Raw genomic sequence first — 18677 nt, forward strand, 5'->3', positions numbered from 1 at the left:
CACGGCGCGCAGCTCTACGTCTCAAACTCTAGACCGCCGAAGCTCCGTCTGAGTCTCCTCCCCCCAGACACCAGTTTAAGACTCTAGCCTTGCTCCACTTCTTCCTTTGCTCTTTCCTCCTCTGGGTCCGCCTGTCCGCTGGGGTCTTGCCCTTCCTAGACTCTTCTGACGCTGAGTCCCCTGAGTCTTCCCCCTGCCTCCGGCGGGCTTTAGGACCTGGTTCCCAATCCGGGTTTTCTGCTGTCCCGCGCGCCTGTACATTCGAACTTGGCGCGCGCGCCCAGCCGGTTACCTTCCTCCTGACCGTTACACTGCTCCTGTCACTGCTTCCCCCTTCGGGGAGGCTAGCTGGATCTGACCTCCCCTCCGTTCCCCCACTCTCCGATGAAGGCGTGGTCAGCCCTGACTCATCTTCTCTCCCTGCTGGAGGAGACGCTGGCCCTGACACATGGGACTCTTCCCCCCGCTACGCTCTGGTGGGGAAACTGGTCCTGATCTCCCGCTGCTGCTTTGGGAGTCCCCGCTGGCCCCTTGCTTCTGGTGCGTCCCCCCTGGGACCCCCCTTGCCCTGACCATCGGTGCCCCCTTCTGGGAATCTTCTGATTCGCTGGAGAGGCTCATGGAATCTCTCGGGTCACTGTCATTCTCCCCTCCGCTGCCCTCAGATTCTTCCCCTTCGCTCTCCATTTCCTCTCTCCCCTGTGCCTCTGCTCCTGAGCCCCTGACAGATACAACCCAATTATGGTAGAGTCTATGACACGGGTGGCACTGTGGTCTAAACCACTGAGCCTAGGGCTTGGTGATCAGAAGGTCAGCGGCTCGAATCCCCGCAATGGGGTGAGCTCCTGTTGCTCGGTCCTAGCTCCTGCCAACCTAGCAGTTTGAAAGCACATCAAAGTGCAAGTAGATAAATAGGTACCGCTCCAGCGGGAAGGTAAACGACATTTCCGTTTTGCCAGAAGCAGCTAAGTCATGCTGGCCATATGACCTGGAAAAAACTGTGGACAAACGCTGGCTCCCTCAGCCAGTAAAGTGAGATGAGTGCCGCAACCCCAGTCGTCTGCGACCAGTCAGGGTCCTTTACCTTTACCTTTTTATGACTGCCTAGGGTGTACACCAGGCTTCCTCAAACTCGGCCCTCCAGATGTTTTTGGCCTACAACTCCCATGATTCCTAGCTAGCAGGACCAGTGTTCAGGGATGATGGGAACTGTAGTCTCAGAACATCTGGAGGGCCGAGGTTGAGGAAGCCTGGTACACACACTCATTTTTTGCCTCTCTTATAGAAGGGCTATAGCTCAGTGACAGAATATCTGCCTTGCATGCAGAAGAACTCAAGTTCAATCCCCAGCATCTCCAGGTAGGGCTGGGAGACGCTCCCTGCCTGAAACCTTGGAGTGCTGCTGCCAATCAGTGTAGACAATACTGAGCTAGATGGATCTATGGTCTGACTCAGTAAAAGGCAGATTCCTGTGTTCCTGCATATCATCTCTGGTCAAATGGAGTTTTGCAGGTTCCCAAAGTACAGTTAAGAAACTTCAGGTGCCTCCAGACATCCTTTTAATTGAGCAGTCATGATCGTTTGTGGTTATAATATCATCAGGGTGCTTATACATGATGGCATTTCTGTGTCTGCCAAAGTTCTGGGGTGGTCGTATTGTTTTCCTTGGTAAATAGGTGCAGGCCCCATCATTTCCTGCTAAAATCCTGCAGCTTTTCATACCGCAAATACTCCACTGGTGTGTATGTATGTTCTGTTTTTGCTGCAGTGTTGCACAAGGCTGCCCCTCCAAACAGCAAAGATGTGGTAACACAAGGAAAGCATGGCAGAACAACTAATAAAACAGAATGATGCGCCCAGTATTAATCCACTACTGTGATTGCATCAATGGCATGTTGCAGAAAATACCCCAAAAAAGAATGCCGGTCAAACTTTTCCTGAGACTCCTCCACCTTTTCTCAGCTACTTTTAACCACCATTAGTGGTACCAGGTGCAACTCTCTAAACGCTACTTTGGGAAGCAAAAGGGTGGCAAAAGCCATTCTTGGAGGAGCAAGGATTTGGTGATACACATTACACATGCAAATGATGAAAACTTAGGGGAAATGAACAGCGTAATGGGAAATATTTGGGTAGTGTGCAGTACTCCTTTGATTCACCCCTTAATGTTACAAGAGCCAAGTTTAACCCACACAAGCACAGGCTTAAAAAACACCATTGGGGAGGGAGAGGCTACAACAAATGGGTTAAGCACTGTCCCCGCCCGCCCCCGCCCTAATTTCTCTTCTGCAAAACAACCCCTCCCCAGGGCACTTTGCAAAGTCACGCAGCATGAAATTTAGTCTTGAAAAGTCCTGGCGGAGACAGCAAATTTCCTCTGCATTTTTCAAAAATTACATGGCATGCCCAGGAATTGTGTGCATATGTATTAGAATGGGTTTGAGGTTTTTCTTCTTCTTCTCATTAGTAGATAGCTGTGCATTCTTGTGCTGCCTTGAAAAGCTTTGCAAGCACGCCGGTGGCCCAGGAGCTAGCGTTCTGTGATGTTGGTGCCGGGTTTCGGAGAATGGATGTGCATGAATAGCGGCTCAGGAAACAGAGCGTGCATTATCTGTCTAATTTATCTCGCCGTCTCTCAATTCGTCCATGCCAATCCTGTTAAATTTAATGGGAGATATGTGTGTACTTGCAAGGGAAAAGATGCTATTTTATACCACCAGCTCCACTTTCACTGTTGTGTTTATTCCTTCATGTGGAGTCCTGGCACTTTAGGGTTGGGGTGGGGTTTTTTTTTGCCTTTTAAGCTACAGTGATTAAGCAGAGCTTGGTGTAACCAGGGACCAGCGGAGGCTTTCTTGCAAAAATGATAAAAGAATTCAAAGCACCACCACTGGGCCCACCCACCTAAATGAACCACTTAACTCTGCCCACTTTCCTGCTCTGTTCTATAAGGATACTTTCAGTCAAAATCTGCAAGGGACAAAAAAAACCCCCTACTCCTCTGGTTGTTCATTTCTGCAGAAAAGTTCAAACCATTCAATTTTTTTTTTTAAAGTCACTTAGTGGAAGCTTCATGACAACTATGCTGAGGTTATTTTTGCATCGCATTGAAAAACTCTACAGTCTGGTATAAAAACAGGCATGCCAGTTGCTTGATTTATCCATGCTCTCCCAGGGTAGACCTCTGGGACCTTCTCCTTCACTTGGGCTCCATCTTCAACTATACATGTAAAGTACCGTATTTTTCACTCTATAAGATGCACCAGACCACAAGACGCACCTAGTTTTTGGAGGAGGAAAACAAGAAAAAAAAATATTCTGAATCTCAGAAGCCAGAACAGCAAGAGGGATCGCTGCACAGTGGAAGTAGCAATCCCTCTTGCTGTTCTGGCTTCTGGGATAGCTGCGCAGCCTGCATTCGCCCCATAAGACGCACACACATTTCCCCTTACTTTTTAGGAGGGAAAAGGTGAGTCTTAAAGAGCAAAAAATATGGTAGGTTTCCCCAAAAAATCCCAGGAAGCGTCGTTTGTTAAGGGTGCTGGGCGTTGTTAAGGAATCCCTCTGCCACCTCACAGAGCTACAATTCTCAGAGTGGTTTACCAATCAATCCCGCATCCCAGCAAAATCTGGGAGTTGTAGCTTTGGGAGGGGAATGTGGTCTCCTAACAATGCTCTGCACCCTTAACAAACTACAATTCCCAGGATACTTTGGGGGAAACCCATGACTGTCTAATATGGCATGATCCTGCTTTAAATGTATAATGCTGATGTGGGCTTAATATTGGGATGACATTGTTCTGCCCGGACACTGAGGCCCAGCTCTGAGGGCCTTCTGGCAGTTCCCACACTGAGAGAAGTGAGGTTACAGGGAACCAGGCAGAGGGCCTTCTCGGTAGTGGCCCCCGCCCTGTGGAACGCCCTCCCACCAGATGCCAAGGAAATAAACAAGTATCTGACTTTTAGAATACATCTGAAGGCAGTCCTGTTTAGGGAACTTTAGGGAAGATTTTAATGTTTGATGCTTTATTGTGTTTTCAATATGCTGTTGGAAGCTGCCCAGAGTGGCTGGGGAGGCCTAGCCAGATGGGTAGGGTATAAGTAAGGAAGAAGAAGGAGAAGGAGAAGGAGAAGGAGAAGGAGAAGGAGAAGGAGAAGGAGAAGGAGAAGAAGAAGAAGAAGAAGAAGAAGAAGAAGAAGAAGAAGAAGAAGAAGCAGCAGCAGCAGCAGCAGCAGCAGCAGCAATGCCTTAAGTCTTTTCAGGTGGTTCTTCATCCTCTAAGATTTTTAAAGTGGTGGGAGGAGCATTTTGGGAACAGGTCTTAGGACAGGAGTTCATTACCTCTTCCCTACACTTCTAAGTATATGAGACTAGTGAATGAATGAATAAATGAGTGAATGAATGAATGAATGAATGAATGAATTGGGAAGGGGTAACTGCTTGCAGGTTCTGTCTCACAGAGTCAGATGGCCCCAAAGTAAAGGCACCTGCTGAGTGAGCAAGATGCAGGTGATTGTCTTTTCCTGTAATGGCTGTGATGTTCGCAGAAGCTGCACTCTGCACGGAAAGGCGTTTCTGTGTGGCTGGCTGGGTCCAAAAAGCCTCCCGTATCTAACTGATGGTTTCAAATTTACGAGGAAGGACCATAGCTCAGTAACAGAGCGCATGCTTTGCATGGAAATAGCCCAAGGTTCAATCCCTAGTATCTCCAGGTAGGGCTGTGTGTGTGTGTGTGTGTGTGTGTGTGTGTGTGTTCCTCTCTGAAGCCATCGAGAGCTGCTGCCAGTCAGTGCCGGTGATACTAAACTAGATGGACCGTCAGGAACCAGCTGGATGAGGAAGAGTGGTGGGAGCTGCCCACCCAAGAGCTCCCCATGGAGGACACAGAAGACAATGTGTTTAGATCCCGGATCCTGTTGGTGGGACACTGAAGAGCAGTCTGCAAAAGGGATGAGCTGGGAGTTGCTAGAAGCAAGGGGTTTGAGCAATCAAGGGGTTGGTCATGAGAAAGAGGGTCTTTCAGGAGAGGGTTAGAGGCTGAGAGTCACAATGTGGATGCAGACTCAGGCTGAGAGGAGTCAGAGATTGTCCTTGCTTCCCAGAAGCAGGACAGCCCCAGTTCTGGTGGCTCTTGTCCCCCTCTGACACCCCAATCAAGGAGAGTCCTGCACATTGCTGAGCAGTGGGTCAGGCCCAGAGGAGGAGCCCAACCCCTCTTTGCAGCCTATGGAGGGATCCAGAGGTAGACACAAGAGGGGCAAGGGGTCAGTTTCAGACTAAAGTCATGGTGCTTTCAAGGAACTATAGGGACCATAGATGGTATATGGATAATCAGTTGACTGAACAAGTTAAAGTCTTTAAATAACCTTATTTTCCAGTCAACAGGGTCATGGAGAGCACATCAGAAATATGCAAAGGAAAAAGCATCTCACAGTGCCAAAATTCTGACACGCTTTTTCCATATGAAAGGTGGCAGTCACATTGAGGAGTGCTGAGATGCTATGGTGTTAAGAAACAGAGAATTGCAGCTGTATACCACAAATTTAAGGGAATTACAATGAAGATGAATTAATTAATTAAATGAAGGGTTGCTGATATAAGGGAAAAATAAGGATGCAGAAAAAGGGAGGTATGGGGAAGTCCGGGAAATAAGGTGAAGGAAAATGAGTTTATGAAATTATACATGTTTATTTGTGTGTATGTTTTGTTTTGTTTTGTTGTTTGTGTATAATATATGTTTGGAAAACTAATAAAAATTATTTAAAAAAAAAAAAAAGAAAGGTGGCAGTCATATCTCATCAGCCCTTGAAGTGTGTAAAGCTAAACCCCTAGCACAGTTATTTATATGGGGCTCAGATTTGGACAGGCTCTCGCCTTGGAACTACAGAAGCTGTTCAATCTTAAGTTCCTAAGGCAATTTTTTTCCTGTTCCATCCAGTGTTCCAAATGCTTCATTGCGCTTGGAGGCTAATCTCCCCTCTGTTAAATTACAGATTTGGTGTAGGACATTTAATTATTGGCTTCGGCTAAATTTAAACCCCACCGGTCTACTACCCTTAGTATCGCAAGATTGCCATGAGAGCACTTGGACTAAAATTGTCAACCAAAAGTTTTACTTTTCTGGTTTATCACCACAACAGTTATTAACACTAGGCTTCAGTAAAGCAAATAATTTAATTAGACAGTGCCTATATGATAACGAGAGACAGAATAATTTGGCCATGATGAGGAAATTTTGTCCATGGAATGATTATTTTCCACCTAGTTATTTTGACACATTGGCACCCTCTTTGCAAAATTTAACAATCCCAAAATAAAGATGCACTTTCACTTGTGCAAGATTAAATATCTTGCCTTCAGCTGTACTTGAGGGTCGATTTCAAAAAATTCTGCTGGAAAAACAGTAATGTCCATGTGGAGATGGCTGTATTGAGTCAGTGGTTCATGTGCTTCTAGCTTGCACTCTTTATAAAGATTTGAGGGGTGAGGTTATTACCCTTCTATTACTATCCATACCAGGTCATTCAACCATTGGTACTGTGTCATTTCTTCTAGCAGATCAAGATAATCAGCTGACAGCAAAAACTGCAATTTTTTTAGCAGGGACAATTAAAATAAGATCTATTATTTATTGATGTACCATATTTTTCGCACCATAGGGCGCACCGGACCATAGGGTGCACCTAGTTTTGGGAGGCGGAAAACAAGAAAAAAATATTCTGAACCCCAGAAGCCAGAACAGCAAAAGGGATCTGGCTTCTGGGATACCGTGTGGCTGTTCTGGCTTCTGGGATAACCGCACCAAGCCTCTTCAGGGCAGCAGGATGAAGGCTCCCCCTGCCCAAAGAGGCTGTGAGCGGCTAAAGCAGAATCCAGGACAGGCGCGTCGCTGAAGGGGCACTGCACCTTCTCTCTCTCTGCGCAGCGCCTCTCCTTCACAGGAGAGGTGCTGCGCAGAGAGGGAGAAGGCGCAGTGCCCTTCAGCGAAGCTGGAGAAGGAACAGAAGAAGACCCTTCTGTTCCTCCTCCGGCTTCGCATGACAGGTGCGTTGCTCAAGGGGCGCTGTGCCTTCTCTCTCTCTGCGCAGCGCCTCTCCTTCACAGGAGAGGCGCTGTGCAGAGAGGGAGAAGGCGCAGCGCCCTTCAGCAAAGCTGGAGAAGGAACAGAATGAGACCCTTCTGTTCCTCCTCCGGCTTCCAGGTCAGGCGCGTCGCCGCGAAGCCAAGGAGCCTGCATTCGCTCCATAGGACGCACACACATTTCCCCTTCATTTTTGGAGGGGGAAAAGTGCGTCCTATAGAGCGAAAAATACGGTAAACCTCCAGAATGTATTTTGTATAGTTAAACTTTTACCTCTGTCTCCAGTATATTTTATTTTATTTTATTGCTATGGCTAGTGACTGATGCAAATAAAGATTCTTCTTCTGTTCAGTTTCAGCAGTGTCTCAACTGGATTAAGGGGAGCCAGAGGACTCTGCTGTGTTGTTATTTTCTGCTAATAAAAAGCTAATTCTCTGCCTCCCATGTGCGTACCTGCCCTGTGGTTGACCTGGCTCACTTGTAAGCTCCTTCACATGGACTGATGGTCTTACTTGGTATCAGGCAGCTTCCTATAAGATGTGAACTTTATCCTTCCATACCTCTGGGGGAGGGTTGTAGCCCTATGGTAGAACACCTGCTTTTCATGCAGAAGGTCCCAGGTTCAGTTCCCAGCATCTCCTGCCATCTCTCCTCTCTGAAATCTTACTGTCCCACTGCCAGTTGAAGCTAGATGGAACCCTTGGTATGACTCAGAATAAGGCAGTTCCCTGTGTTCCTGTACCACTGTAGTCCCTTGTCCAAATAATTCTTCCTTCCACTTCTTAAGCCACAAGTTTAACATGAGTCAACAGCATGATACAGAAGCAAGAAAAGTCTAATACTGTTCTAGGATGCCTCGACAGAAGTATAGTGTCCAGATCAAGAGAAGTAATAGTGCCACTCTGTTCTGCCTTGATCAGAAGTACTGTGTCCAGTTTGGGGCAGCACAATTTAAGAAGGATGTTGACAAGCTGGAATGTGTTCAGAGGAGGGCAACCAAGATGCTCAAGGGTCTAGAAACTAAGGATTATAAGGAACAGTTGAGGGAGCTGAGTATGGCTAGCCTGGAGAAGAGAAGACTGAGAGGTGATATGATATCCATATCTGAAGACCTGTCAAGAAAGGTGATTCCAACTAAACATTAGAAAGAACATTCTGAGAGTAAGAGTTGTTTGACAGTGGAGCAGACAGCCTCAGAAGGTGGTGAACTCTCCTTCCTTGGAGGTTTTTAAAGAGAGGTTGGGTGGCTATGTGTCAGGGGTTCTTTAGCTGTGATTCCTGCATTGTAGGGGTTTGGATTGGATCCCTTGCAACTCCACAATTCCATGTTTTATGTCTCTTGTTTGCTCACATTCCTCTGAGCCTTCTTGTCCAAGGCTTCATTCCTAGCCCCTTGCTGTCTTCTCAGGCTACTGCCCCCTCCTTTCCTGCCTCTTCCTCACCCCCGTTTCCCTAGGCACTTTTCAGCTGTTGTGCCCCCAGAAACCTCAGACGGTGTAGCTACAGACCCCTTTGCTTCTTCCATTCCACCATAGGGCAACTTAGTCCTTATTAGTGCCAGAGGAAGTGAGGGTTTGAGGGCACACACAGAAAAGAATAATTCATGAATCGAAAAGGCTCTTCTTGACCCCCTTCACTGGGTAAAATTGAATAGTTAAGAGCAACATATTTTATTAACAAGAATTGACAAACAGTACTGCAGACTTCTTCCTGGCACATCGTTGAATATTGAGATTGATGTTAAACGCCTTCTGGTTTTTTAAAAAAAGCAAAACAAACAAAAACAAAAAGCTTTCTACAAGCAAGCAAAACGCAGCATTTCTTTCTCGTCTGCTGCAATGCAACAATTTGAGTGGACAGATTGGATTTGTATAGGACCCGCCTTGAAAGCAGCCTTCTTATTCAGGCCACAGAAGAAGAAGAAGAAAAAGAAAAGCAACCCTCCTCTCATGTTGCCATCTTGAAATGTGTGGTTACTGATCCACTTGCTTGCAGCCTCCATTTTTACTCCCTTTCCCACTCACCTTCCATCTGTTATGGGTTTCTTTCTTTCTTTGTTTTGCAGCCGCCATTTTGGACGACCCGATGGAGTGCAGCAGAGGCGAACGGCTCTCTATCACCCTGGCCAAGAATCGGATAAATCGAGCTCCGGAGCGGGCGGGGAAAGCCAAGGTGGAGGTGGACATTTTCGAGCTGCTGAGAGACAGCGAATATGAAACAGCCGAGACCAGTATGTATGCCTCTTTGACCTGGGTTTTGTGAGCAGTGCTCAATTTCTAAGAAGTAATAACAATAATGGTAATAACTGGAAGCGTCAGCTACTGAATTAGAGATCCTACCTTTGTGCAGATGTCTTACTGCTGTTTCTGTCATTTTCTGTTGCAAACTCATGGTTCTCTCCCCCGCCCCTTTCCCATTTATTCTCATGACAACCCTGTGAGGTAGGTTAGACTAAAAGGTATTGACTGGTCCAGGGTCATCCAGTGAGCTTCATGGCAGATTTGAACACCACACCACCCTGGCTCTCTGTTCCTGCTTGGATAAAGAACTAGGAAAAAGAGTTCCATGTGGAGAGAGATTGCTAAGCACTCTGTGAATTGTAGCTCTGTGAGGAGACTCCTAACAACTCTCAGCCCCTTAAACTACAGCTCCTGGAATACTTTGCAGGGAAACTGAAATATACTTGGAGTCGAGAGTGGATTTCATGCTCTTTATTCAGCTCATAGTGGTGAGGAGGAATGAATGTCCCCTCAAAGTATCTGCTTTATATACATTATTTACACAATGGGCCCCACGTGATTGGCTGATTCCAGGATTCTCCTGTAGGCCAATCAGGTCGTGGGTTCTCTTCCACCTGGAGCTGGATTGGGTGGCTCCTGCGGACCAATCAGACTGCTGCATTCTGAAGTCTATTGTTCTAGGACCAGTCAGATTGCTGCATTTTGGATCCTATTCAACTCAGTACATAACAGAAACCATGACTGTTTGGAGTGGTATCACAGTGCTTTGAATGTGTGGTGTGAATGCGGCTCAATTTTTTCCTTGTCTTGTTCCCGTGAGACATTTGGGCTGGACTTGATGACCCCCGGGGTCCCTCCCAACTCTACAGTTCTATGATTCATGGTCGCTCCTATGCATTGCATTCAGAAAGAGACATTCCTCTGCATCCTTATTGCCATAAGCAATCTAATTGGAACCAACGGGATTACTCACAAATAGTAAGCGTTGTGCTTGATTGTAGGCTCCAAGAAGATCAGGACTCACATTAGTAACACTGCATGTCTCTTTAGCTGTGACAGTGCCCTCAAGACATTGGCCTGTGATAATTACCTAAAGTGTGTAATGGGGTTTGATAATGGCCTAGCAGGATGGCTGTGCTCCTGACGCTGAGCCCCTCTCTCAATTTATGAAGCACACGTGAGTAAAGACCGTAAAATTTCCATCATGCTCCTGGCTTGCTGCACGGGGCACTTCCAGAGCAGGAACATTGGTTAGGGTATTAAAATACATTAGCTAGCATTTATCAATTAACACGCTGTAAACACCACTTTGCACCTCGTTATAAAGGCACGAATGTTTGCAATACCTCTTGGGTCTCATGCTTTATAATCCTGGCGATTCTCTTCTTGGAATTCCCACACATAGACTCATCACATTTACAGGATTTCTCTGGTTTTAGCACATGTAACGCACATGAATCTCAGCTTTCGTCTTGTTGTTTAAAGTTAGCTTTTAGCATTGCCAGGTGTGAAATATATATAAAATACTGCCTGCTGTGAATCCAGAAAGCAAGGATGACAGAAATCCACAGAAGTGGGCTCTAGCACGAGCTATTAGCTATGGCAATTAAGTGAATACTGCTGCTCTGAATGTTTGCCCACCAACTTTTTTTGAAGGGCACATGGGGAGATTTTGTGCAGACCAAATTGCTCCCCCTTCAAACAGTATCTTTTGCGCTGCTATTGACAGCTGTCGCATCCCTTCTTATCTGCTGTTTTGACATTTCCCTCTCCGGTTCCTGCCCTTCTCCAAGAGATCCCAGCCAGTCAGGGACCACCAAACTGTGTTGATGCTACAGGGCCACATACCGTATTTTTCGCTCTATAGGACGCACTTTTCCCCCTCCAAAAATTAAGGGGAAATGTGTGTGCGTCCTATGGAGCGAATGCAGACTCCTTGGCTTCAGCAATAGCAACACGAAGCCTCCGAAGCGCAGAGGGAGCGCTCCCTCCACGCTCCAGAGACTTCGAGTTGCTTTCACTGAAGCCTGGAGAGCAAGAGGGGATAGCCGCCTGAAGCCTTTCGAGCACAGCGGGACCTCACGCTGCGTTCCAAAGGCTTCAGGTTTCTTTTGCTGAAGCCGGGAGAGCAAGACTCTCCTGGCTTCTGCAAAGAGGGAGAGCTGCGCAGCGCCCCTTCAGCGAAGCGGGAGGAGAAATGGAAGGGGCTCCATTTCTCCTGCTGTTTTGCTGAAGGGGCGCTGAGCAGAGAGGGGAGAATTTTTTTTCCCCTGGTCTCCCCCTCCTATGGTCCGGTGCGTCCTATGGTCCGGTGCATCCTATAGAGCGAAAAATACGGTAGCTAGCAGGAGCTGAATGCATAATGAACTGTCATTAGGCCAAGGGAAATGGAAAGGGAGGGCAATGCTTCCTGCCCATATTATGATTAGCCAAATACTTTCACTTACTCCCTTTTTGCAACCTGTCCCACCACCACCACCCCACACCACCCCCCAAAATGCCCAAAGCGGATGATTGGGCAGCTGATAAAGGTACAGTATTTGCAAAAAGTTCCCCACCTGTCTCTTAGCTCACCCTATAAATAGTAACCCTATGTTCAGAGGTTCCTTTTTAAAGCTGTCTAAGGATGCAGGTGGCGCTGTGGTCTAAACCACAGGGTCTAGGGCTTGCTGATCAGAAGGTCAGTGGTTCGAATCCCTGCTATAGGGTGAGCTCCCATTGCTCGGTCCCGGCTCCTACCAACCTAGCAGTTCAAAAGCATGTCAAGTCCTGCAAAGTTGGCATTCAGTGGTTTGGAAACAGAAGCTTTTTTTTTTACGGTAGACTGCCCTGTCTGTCCCTGATGCCTGAAAGCTCCTTTCATACTTTAGTGACATCCTTTAGTGACATCCCAGACTTTGGAGAGGCAGTGTTAATATTTCCACTCACCAAGCGGAAGAGCACTCGAAAGATGAGGAATTGGATAAAAGCAAGATTCCCAGACCACCCTCTGCTTGCCTCTCCCCCACCCTTCCAGCTTTTAGGTCATCTAAGAAATAGGCTGCATAAATTTAAGGATTTGCTAGTGCTCAGGTTTTGCCTGCCTTTTCACCTTTGGCTCTGTGCAATTGCTTGTTATGGCATACAATATTAATAGAAGCCATTTAGATACTTTAACCTATGGCTGCGAGGCTTTCAAACATCTCTTTAATACCATTGTCAGGTTTCGGGCATTTTGAATTACTCCTAAGTACCGCTGTTAGCTGGCTAAATCTCATATCCCCACAATTACATGCATCTAGAATGATGATATTATGTATTCTATACTATTATCATTTTAAAGAGGGTCCTATGAGATACACATTCATCCTTTTCTCCATCTCTTCCTGGCTTTTTTGCTTATTCCATTTCTTTCCTCCTCTCCTCTTTCCCCCTTTATTAAATCTTCAAAGATAATACATGAATATAGAAAGGCATCCATCAGCGAAAAAGAAAGGGGGGGGGGGGGGACAAGGAAGAAAAGAAACATTACATCATCTGCTCTACAATAAAATGATTGTGATGTAGTTCTTAACCAGTAAAATCCTCTCTCTCTCTCTTCCTTTGCCCCATTCCATCTCACAGATTTCCCTACTGTGCGAATTTATCTCGCCATTATGATAATATCTCAAACTCCTCTGAACTGTTCTATGAGAAGCTAGAGTAGAGGGTTGAGTTCCAGATCAGCTAACTACTACAGTATTGATATTAATAATAAAAAATTGTCCAGTAGCATCTTAGAGACTAAGTTTGTTCTAGGTATGAGCTTTCATGTGCATGCACACTTCTTCAGATACACTGAAACAGAAGTCACTTGACCCTTATATATAGTGGGAGGGTGGGGTGGTGTTTTCCTCAGAAGGGTAGTAGGAGATGGGTGATTGACTCACTGGGTATGGTAAACCTGTTGATGACTGTTAACGACTGCAATTAGTCCTACAGGAAAAAGCAAGGGATAGTATGCAGATGACCAAAACCAGCTTTAGCATGTATAATGAGACAAGAATCCCATATCTCAGGTCTCTCCATTGTTTTCAGTTTAGTAATAACTTGTAATTCAGCAACTACTCTTTCAAGTCTATTTCTGAAATTCTTTTGCAATAAGACAGCTGCTTTGAGATCCTGTATTGAATGTCCTGGGAAATTGAAGTGTTCTCCTACAGGCTTCTCTGTCTTGTGATTCCTGATGTCAGATTTATGTACATTTATCCTTTGGCGTAGGGTTTGGCCTATTTTGATTTACTGCCTGTTATTCAATTGTGGGCTTAAGAGCGTAAGAAGAATTTGCTGGATCAAGCCAATGGCCCACTTGTCCTCACAGTGGTCAGGAAACTGGCAAGCATTACCTAGGCACAAGGGCACCCTCCCTTCCTGCAGTTTCCAGCAAGTTGCATTCAAGAGCATTACTGTCTCTGACCATGGAGGCAGTGCATAACCATCATGGCTAGTAGCCATTGATAGCCTTCTCCCACGTGAATTTGCCCAACCCTCTTTTAAACCCAACCAAATTGGTAGCCATTACTGCCTCTAGTGGGAGAGAGTTTCATAGCTGAACTATGAGCTGCATGAAAAAGTAAATTCTTGTATCAGTCCCAAATCTCCCAACATTCAGCTTCATTGAAAGCCCAAGAGTTCTGGTCTTATGAGAGACGCAGAAAAACTTTACTCTCTTTACTCTCTCCATGCTGCGCATATTTTTTCTTATACACATCTAAGATGCTGCATCTTTTTCTCCAAACTAAAAAGTTGCAGATTCTGTGACCTTTCCTCACAGGAAAGTCACTCCGTCCCCTTGGTCATTTGGGCTGCCCTTGACTGAAACTTTCCCAACCCTACAATAGGGTCAGATATTTCCAGCTGTTCTCTGATGTCAAGAACGATCAAGCGACGTTTTTCATCATGGTGACTCCTGATATCAGTAGTAAGAAGGAAGGCCCATTGCGATCTAGCCTTGCAATTGACACAGATGCATCCACACACTGCTCACGGAGGTCTAGGCACCCTTGTCTGCAACACTCTGCCCTCCTTCGCCAATTAAGCCAGATGGCGTGACTTCTCATCTTTTAAATAGGCTGTATAGCTTTAGACATCTCTGAACAGGAAGAGGAAGAAACATGAAGTCAACACAAACAGGTCACAATTGCCCTGCTGTTCAGAACTACCATTGACTCCAGGGGATGGAGGGGGGCAGAAAGAAAGACCTTTCTATAGTTTTGCACACTGTTCCAGACCCTCCATCTTAAGTTGTGGGTGAACATATCAGACGACACAGCGATTCTTCAAACAGCTCTTGTTTATTCACAGCCCAGAACAGAACTGAACTGAAGGGTTCAGCCAGCCTGCTTATATAGAGCTCCGCTACAACGCAACAGTAACCATTTTTTGTAACTATCCAATCACTGAACGTCACTTTCAATCCCTTATTTGCATATGTGGACCTGAGTGAAAACTATCTACAGTATCCCCCTGCTGGCCCAGGGTGAGAACTTCAGTACATAACACTCCAAGTGTCCCTATTTTCCAGGGACAGTCTCGGATTTACAGAAGTTGTCCTGGTTTCTGATTTGATCACAGAAAGTCCCGCTTTTCCTTAGAAAGGTATGGAGTTACGTAACCCCCAAGCCAAGGAGATAAGTAACCATGCAACCTTTAGAAGACATCAGAAGGCAGCCCTGTATAGGGAAGTTTTTTCATGATATATATATATATATATATATATATATATATATATATATATATATATATATAAAAGATATGTTGGAAGCTGCCCAGAGTGGCTGGGGCAACCCAGTTAGATGGGTGGGGTATAAATAAGAACATTATTATTATTATTATTATTATTATTATTATTATTATTATTATTATTATTATTGAGATCCCTATTTTCCTCAGGAAAATGTCAAAGGGTATGACTGCTCTATACAGCTTCTCCAAGAGACAGGAATTTGGAATCTTCTAGAAGACTCCCAAAGTATTTGTAATTGGAATAAATCTTTCTCTTCATTTATTAAAGTTCTAATAAATTATTGCTTGCAATTCTGAATTCTTATTTGACCAGCTAATTGGCCAATGTTATATATATATATAAAACACACAATTAAATCTAAAAGCTGATTGGAACCTTGCAAATTTCCAATTTTGAGTTATAATTGACTAGGCTATAAATATACAATACAGAATTGGCTCTTCATCTTTTATTTTCCTGCTCAAAAAGCTGGTTTTGAGGGAGGGGGGGAGATATTTTTTTATATTCAAAGAGGGTTTTTCAGGGTTTTAATCTCTTTCTAAACCAGAACAAATGCAGTGACTTCTTAATCGGGTTCAAGTGTGGCTTGACATGGTGTCTCTGTACCAAACAAAAGGCAACAATGTTGACTGATTCTTGTAAGAAAAAGCACAGCAAATTACTGTGTATTGGAATGAGCCAGCAGTGGAAAAAATGAAAAGAAAAAGGTTATTGAGAGGGGCACTCTTTGCAATTACAGGTAAAACCTGCCTTCCTTGTTTCTTTGACTTCCTAAATCTCTTTATAGAAGGCAATGTGGCCTATGTAATTGTAAGCCGGCTTACTCAGAAGGTCTAGAAAGGAGCTCTTCCTGCTTCCCTCCCCTTCACCAGTCCGTCTCCTGCAGTCTTTTCCATTGTGACACTTCTGTAAATTTCTCTCCATTCATTATAAGGACCTACATGGAGGCTTTGCACCCGGCCAAATGAATGGGAGGATTTGGGGCTTTAATTTAAAACAGGGAAGACAATATTTCAGAGGGTTTAAGCTGGTCTTCTGTCTAGGTTTAGCGGGACGTATTAGAGCAGGAAGGGAGGTTAGAGCAAGTTTCTGCTCAAAGATGTTACCATGGTGTGATGAATTGTGATCTCTGGACTGGCCTCAAAAGGCATTTAGTCTATGTGTGACGAGCAACAGAGGGCAGGGGAAGATTATATGAGTCAGCAAGAGAAACTGTCATCTCTAATTGAGCATGGTGCGGAATGAGGAGGGGCTCCTCATCTTACTGCAAAACCTGTTTAAAAAACAGGGGAAATGGGGACGGGGTAGAATTCCACAGGAATAATCTCATACCAACATATTCAGTCCTCCTGGACCATAAAGATACAGCTAGAGGAGCTCATCACATCCTTTGGGTTCTGTATGCTATCTGTAAAAAAGCAGTTGTTTGGAGAATAGTGTGTTTAAGTATATTGGGGCAGATCTGCAGCAGAGCAGACGTTCCACCTAGTTCTGGGCAATTCCATTTCCATTTCTCTCTGTTTCTCATTTTTCCAGGTTTAAGTTCATTTCACATCATTTTGAGATTTTTAATTATTTTTTTAAGCCGTCATGAAAATTCATTAGGGAATTTGCCAGAACAACCATTAAGAAGGCCCGGGAAACACAATCTGTGGTAAAGAAGTCTAGAGGATCTTCAAACAACCAATTAAACGTGATTACTGTGGGTGGAGAAGTTTCCTAAGGGAAGGTCCCTTCCCATTCCTGGGCATATTTCAGGCCTCACCTGTGGCCCCCACAGCAAAAGGTTGAAAGGAATTCTTCCTCCTTTCTCCAAAAACCTTGGTTATGTGAATCTGGCAAGTGCATCGTAGCCCCACCAGTTTGGCTATCACCCTGGTGCACATGCCTTAACTGGTGCCCCTACAGACTCCTGATGCCAAAGCAACCTGACCAAAGAGTGCCTGGTACCCAAAACCTCTTGAGGTATTTATCCTGCCAGCTCTTAACTTGTCCTTTCCTTCCTGTCCAGATCAAAACCCACTCCACTACCCAACAGTACAGATTAGGCAAAAGAAAAAGAGTCCCAAGGCCAAACAGGAACTCGCCCAAAAATTCCTACTCAGCCCCCAAACAAGCAACTAGTAAAGGTCATACAGCAAAAACAGGTTAAGATGTCGCTTTGAAGATACGAGTGATGAGTTTGGGGAGGAGTCTGCTTATAAAATCTAGCTTCATTCCTGTCTTGATTGGCCCCTTGGCCCACCTGACCATATTCCCGCTCATCCGGGGGGGGAGGGACAATTCTGAGTCTTCTTTCAGGGGTGTTGGAATGTGGCAGATTCACCCCCATGCAAGAATGGGAGCATCAATTTCCCAATAGGCACATTTCTGCATGCAATTTTGCATAATATACACATTTTTTTCAAAGCAATTTCCCCCAATGTATTGAATCTTTGTATGCTATTTTTAACTAATTAATGCATTTTTATGCACTGTTTACCCTAGTGTATGTTATATTTGAGTATATTACTTGACTGGAAAACTGTGTTGCAAAATTGGCAGTGAGGCTCTCAAAGGAGGGTTCTGTTTTGGTTCATGGATTGTTTCAGAAAGTATGAATTGCATGGGTTTCTCTGTAAAGGAGGAGTAAAATCAAATTTCTTCCCGATGCCTATCCAGACCTTCCATCTTAATTTTCTGCTTTCTCCCTCCCCCCCACCCTTAAAAAAAAAAAGATAACACAGCATCAAATCTCTAACTTTTTCTTGTGTAGATATAAAGTGTGCAGGCATCATTCTACCCAGCTGGGTACCAAGAAGTTAAGCTGCTTTCACTCTGTTCCCTTGCCACAGAATGTCTGTCTATGGGACCACACTGAAAACCTCTGAATTTCCCCTTTCATCTGCTCTTTTGATCCTCTCCCACTGCACCAGAGTCAACTTTTCCAGGGGGACAAGGGGCTGCAATGGTAAAAGAGATCCTAGAAACCTTGGAACTCCATTGCAAGCATAAAAGACAAGTGCATAAGAGGAGCCTCCTGGATCAGGCCAATGGTCCATCTAGTCCAGCATCCTGTTCTCACAGTGGCCAACCAGAAGCCTGTGGGAAGCATGCAAGCAGGACCTGAGTGCAACAGCACTCTACCCCCTTTGAGATAGAGAGCCTAGCCTGGCTCTCATTGGACTAAATCTGTGTGCATCGCCTAAGAGACAGTTGGCATTGTTGAACTCAAGGAATGATGACCACTTGTTGGAAGTATGATTATTTATTTATTTATTTATTTATTTATCCATCCATTCATCTGGCTGGGCTTCCCCAGTCACTCTGGGCGGCTTCCCACAAAATATTAAAATACAGCAATGCATCAAACATTAAAAGCTTCCCTAAACAGGGGTGCCTTCAGATGTCTTCTAAAAGTCTGGTAGTTGTTGTTTTCTTTGACATCTGATGGGAGAGCATTCCACAGGGCGGGTGCCACTACCGAAAAGGCCCTCTGCCTGATTCCCTGTAACTTGGCTTCTCGCAGTGAGGGAACCGCCAGAAGGCCCTCTGCGCTTATGTATGAAACTGAATCCAGCTTCATACAGCAACTCTCCGTTCCTGTAGTTT

The 18677-nt window shown here is 45.2% G+C and overlaps 1 protein-coding gene across 2 annotated transcripts in view; it reads left to right on the forward strand.

Moving 5' to 3' along the window:
- The window catches only part of GRIK4 (glutamate ionotropic receptor kainate type subunit 4), a 475610-nt gene that overhangs the window by 275761 nt on the left and 181172 nt on the right, over positions 1 to 18677 (forward strand). For both annotated transcript variants that reach the window (XR_013390818.1, XM_028708037.2), the window contains exon 3: positions 9148 to 9312. Coding sequence is in view for 1 of the 2 variants with exons in the window: in XM_028708037.2 (XP_028563870.2) it covers positions 9148 to 9312 (165 nt within the window). In the remaining variant the exon portion in view is untranslated. The remainder of the gene's footprint in view (positions 1 to 9147; positions 9313 to 18677) is intronic.

Source organism: Podarcis muralis, chromosome 15 (genome assembly GCF_964188315.1).
Source record: "Podarcis muralis chromosome 15, rPodMur119.hap1.1, whole genome shotgun sequence".
Classification (NCBI taxonomy): Eukaryota; Metazoa; Chordata; class Lepidosauria; order Squamata; family Lacertidae; genus Podarcis; species Podarcis muralis.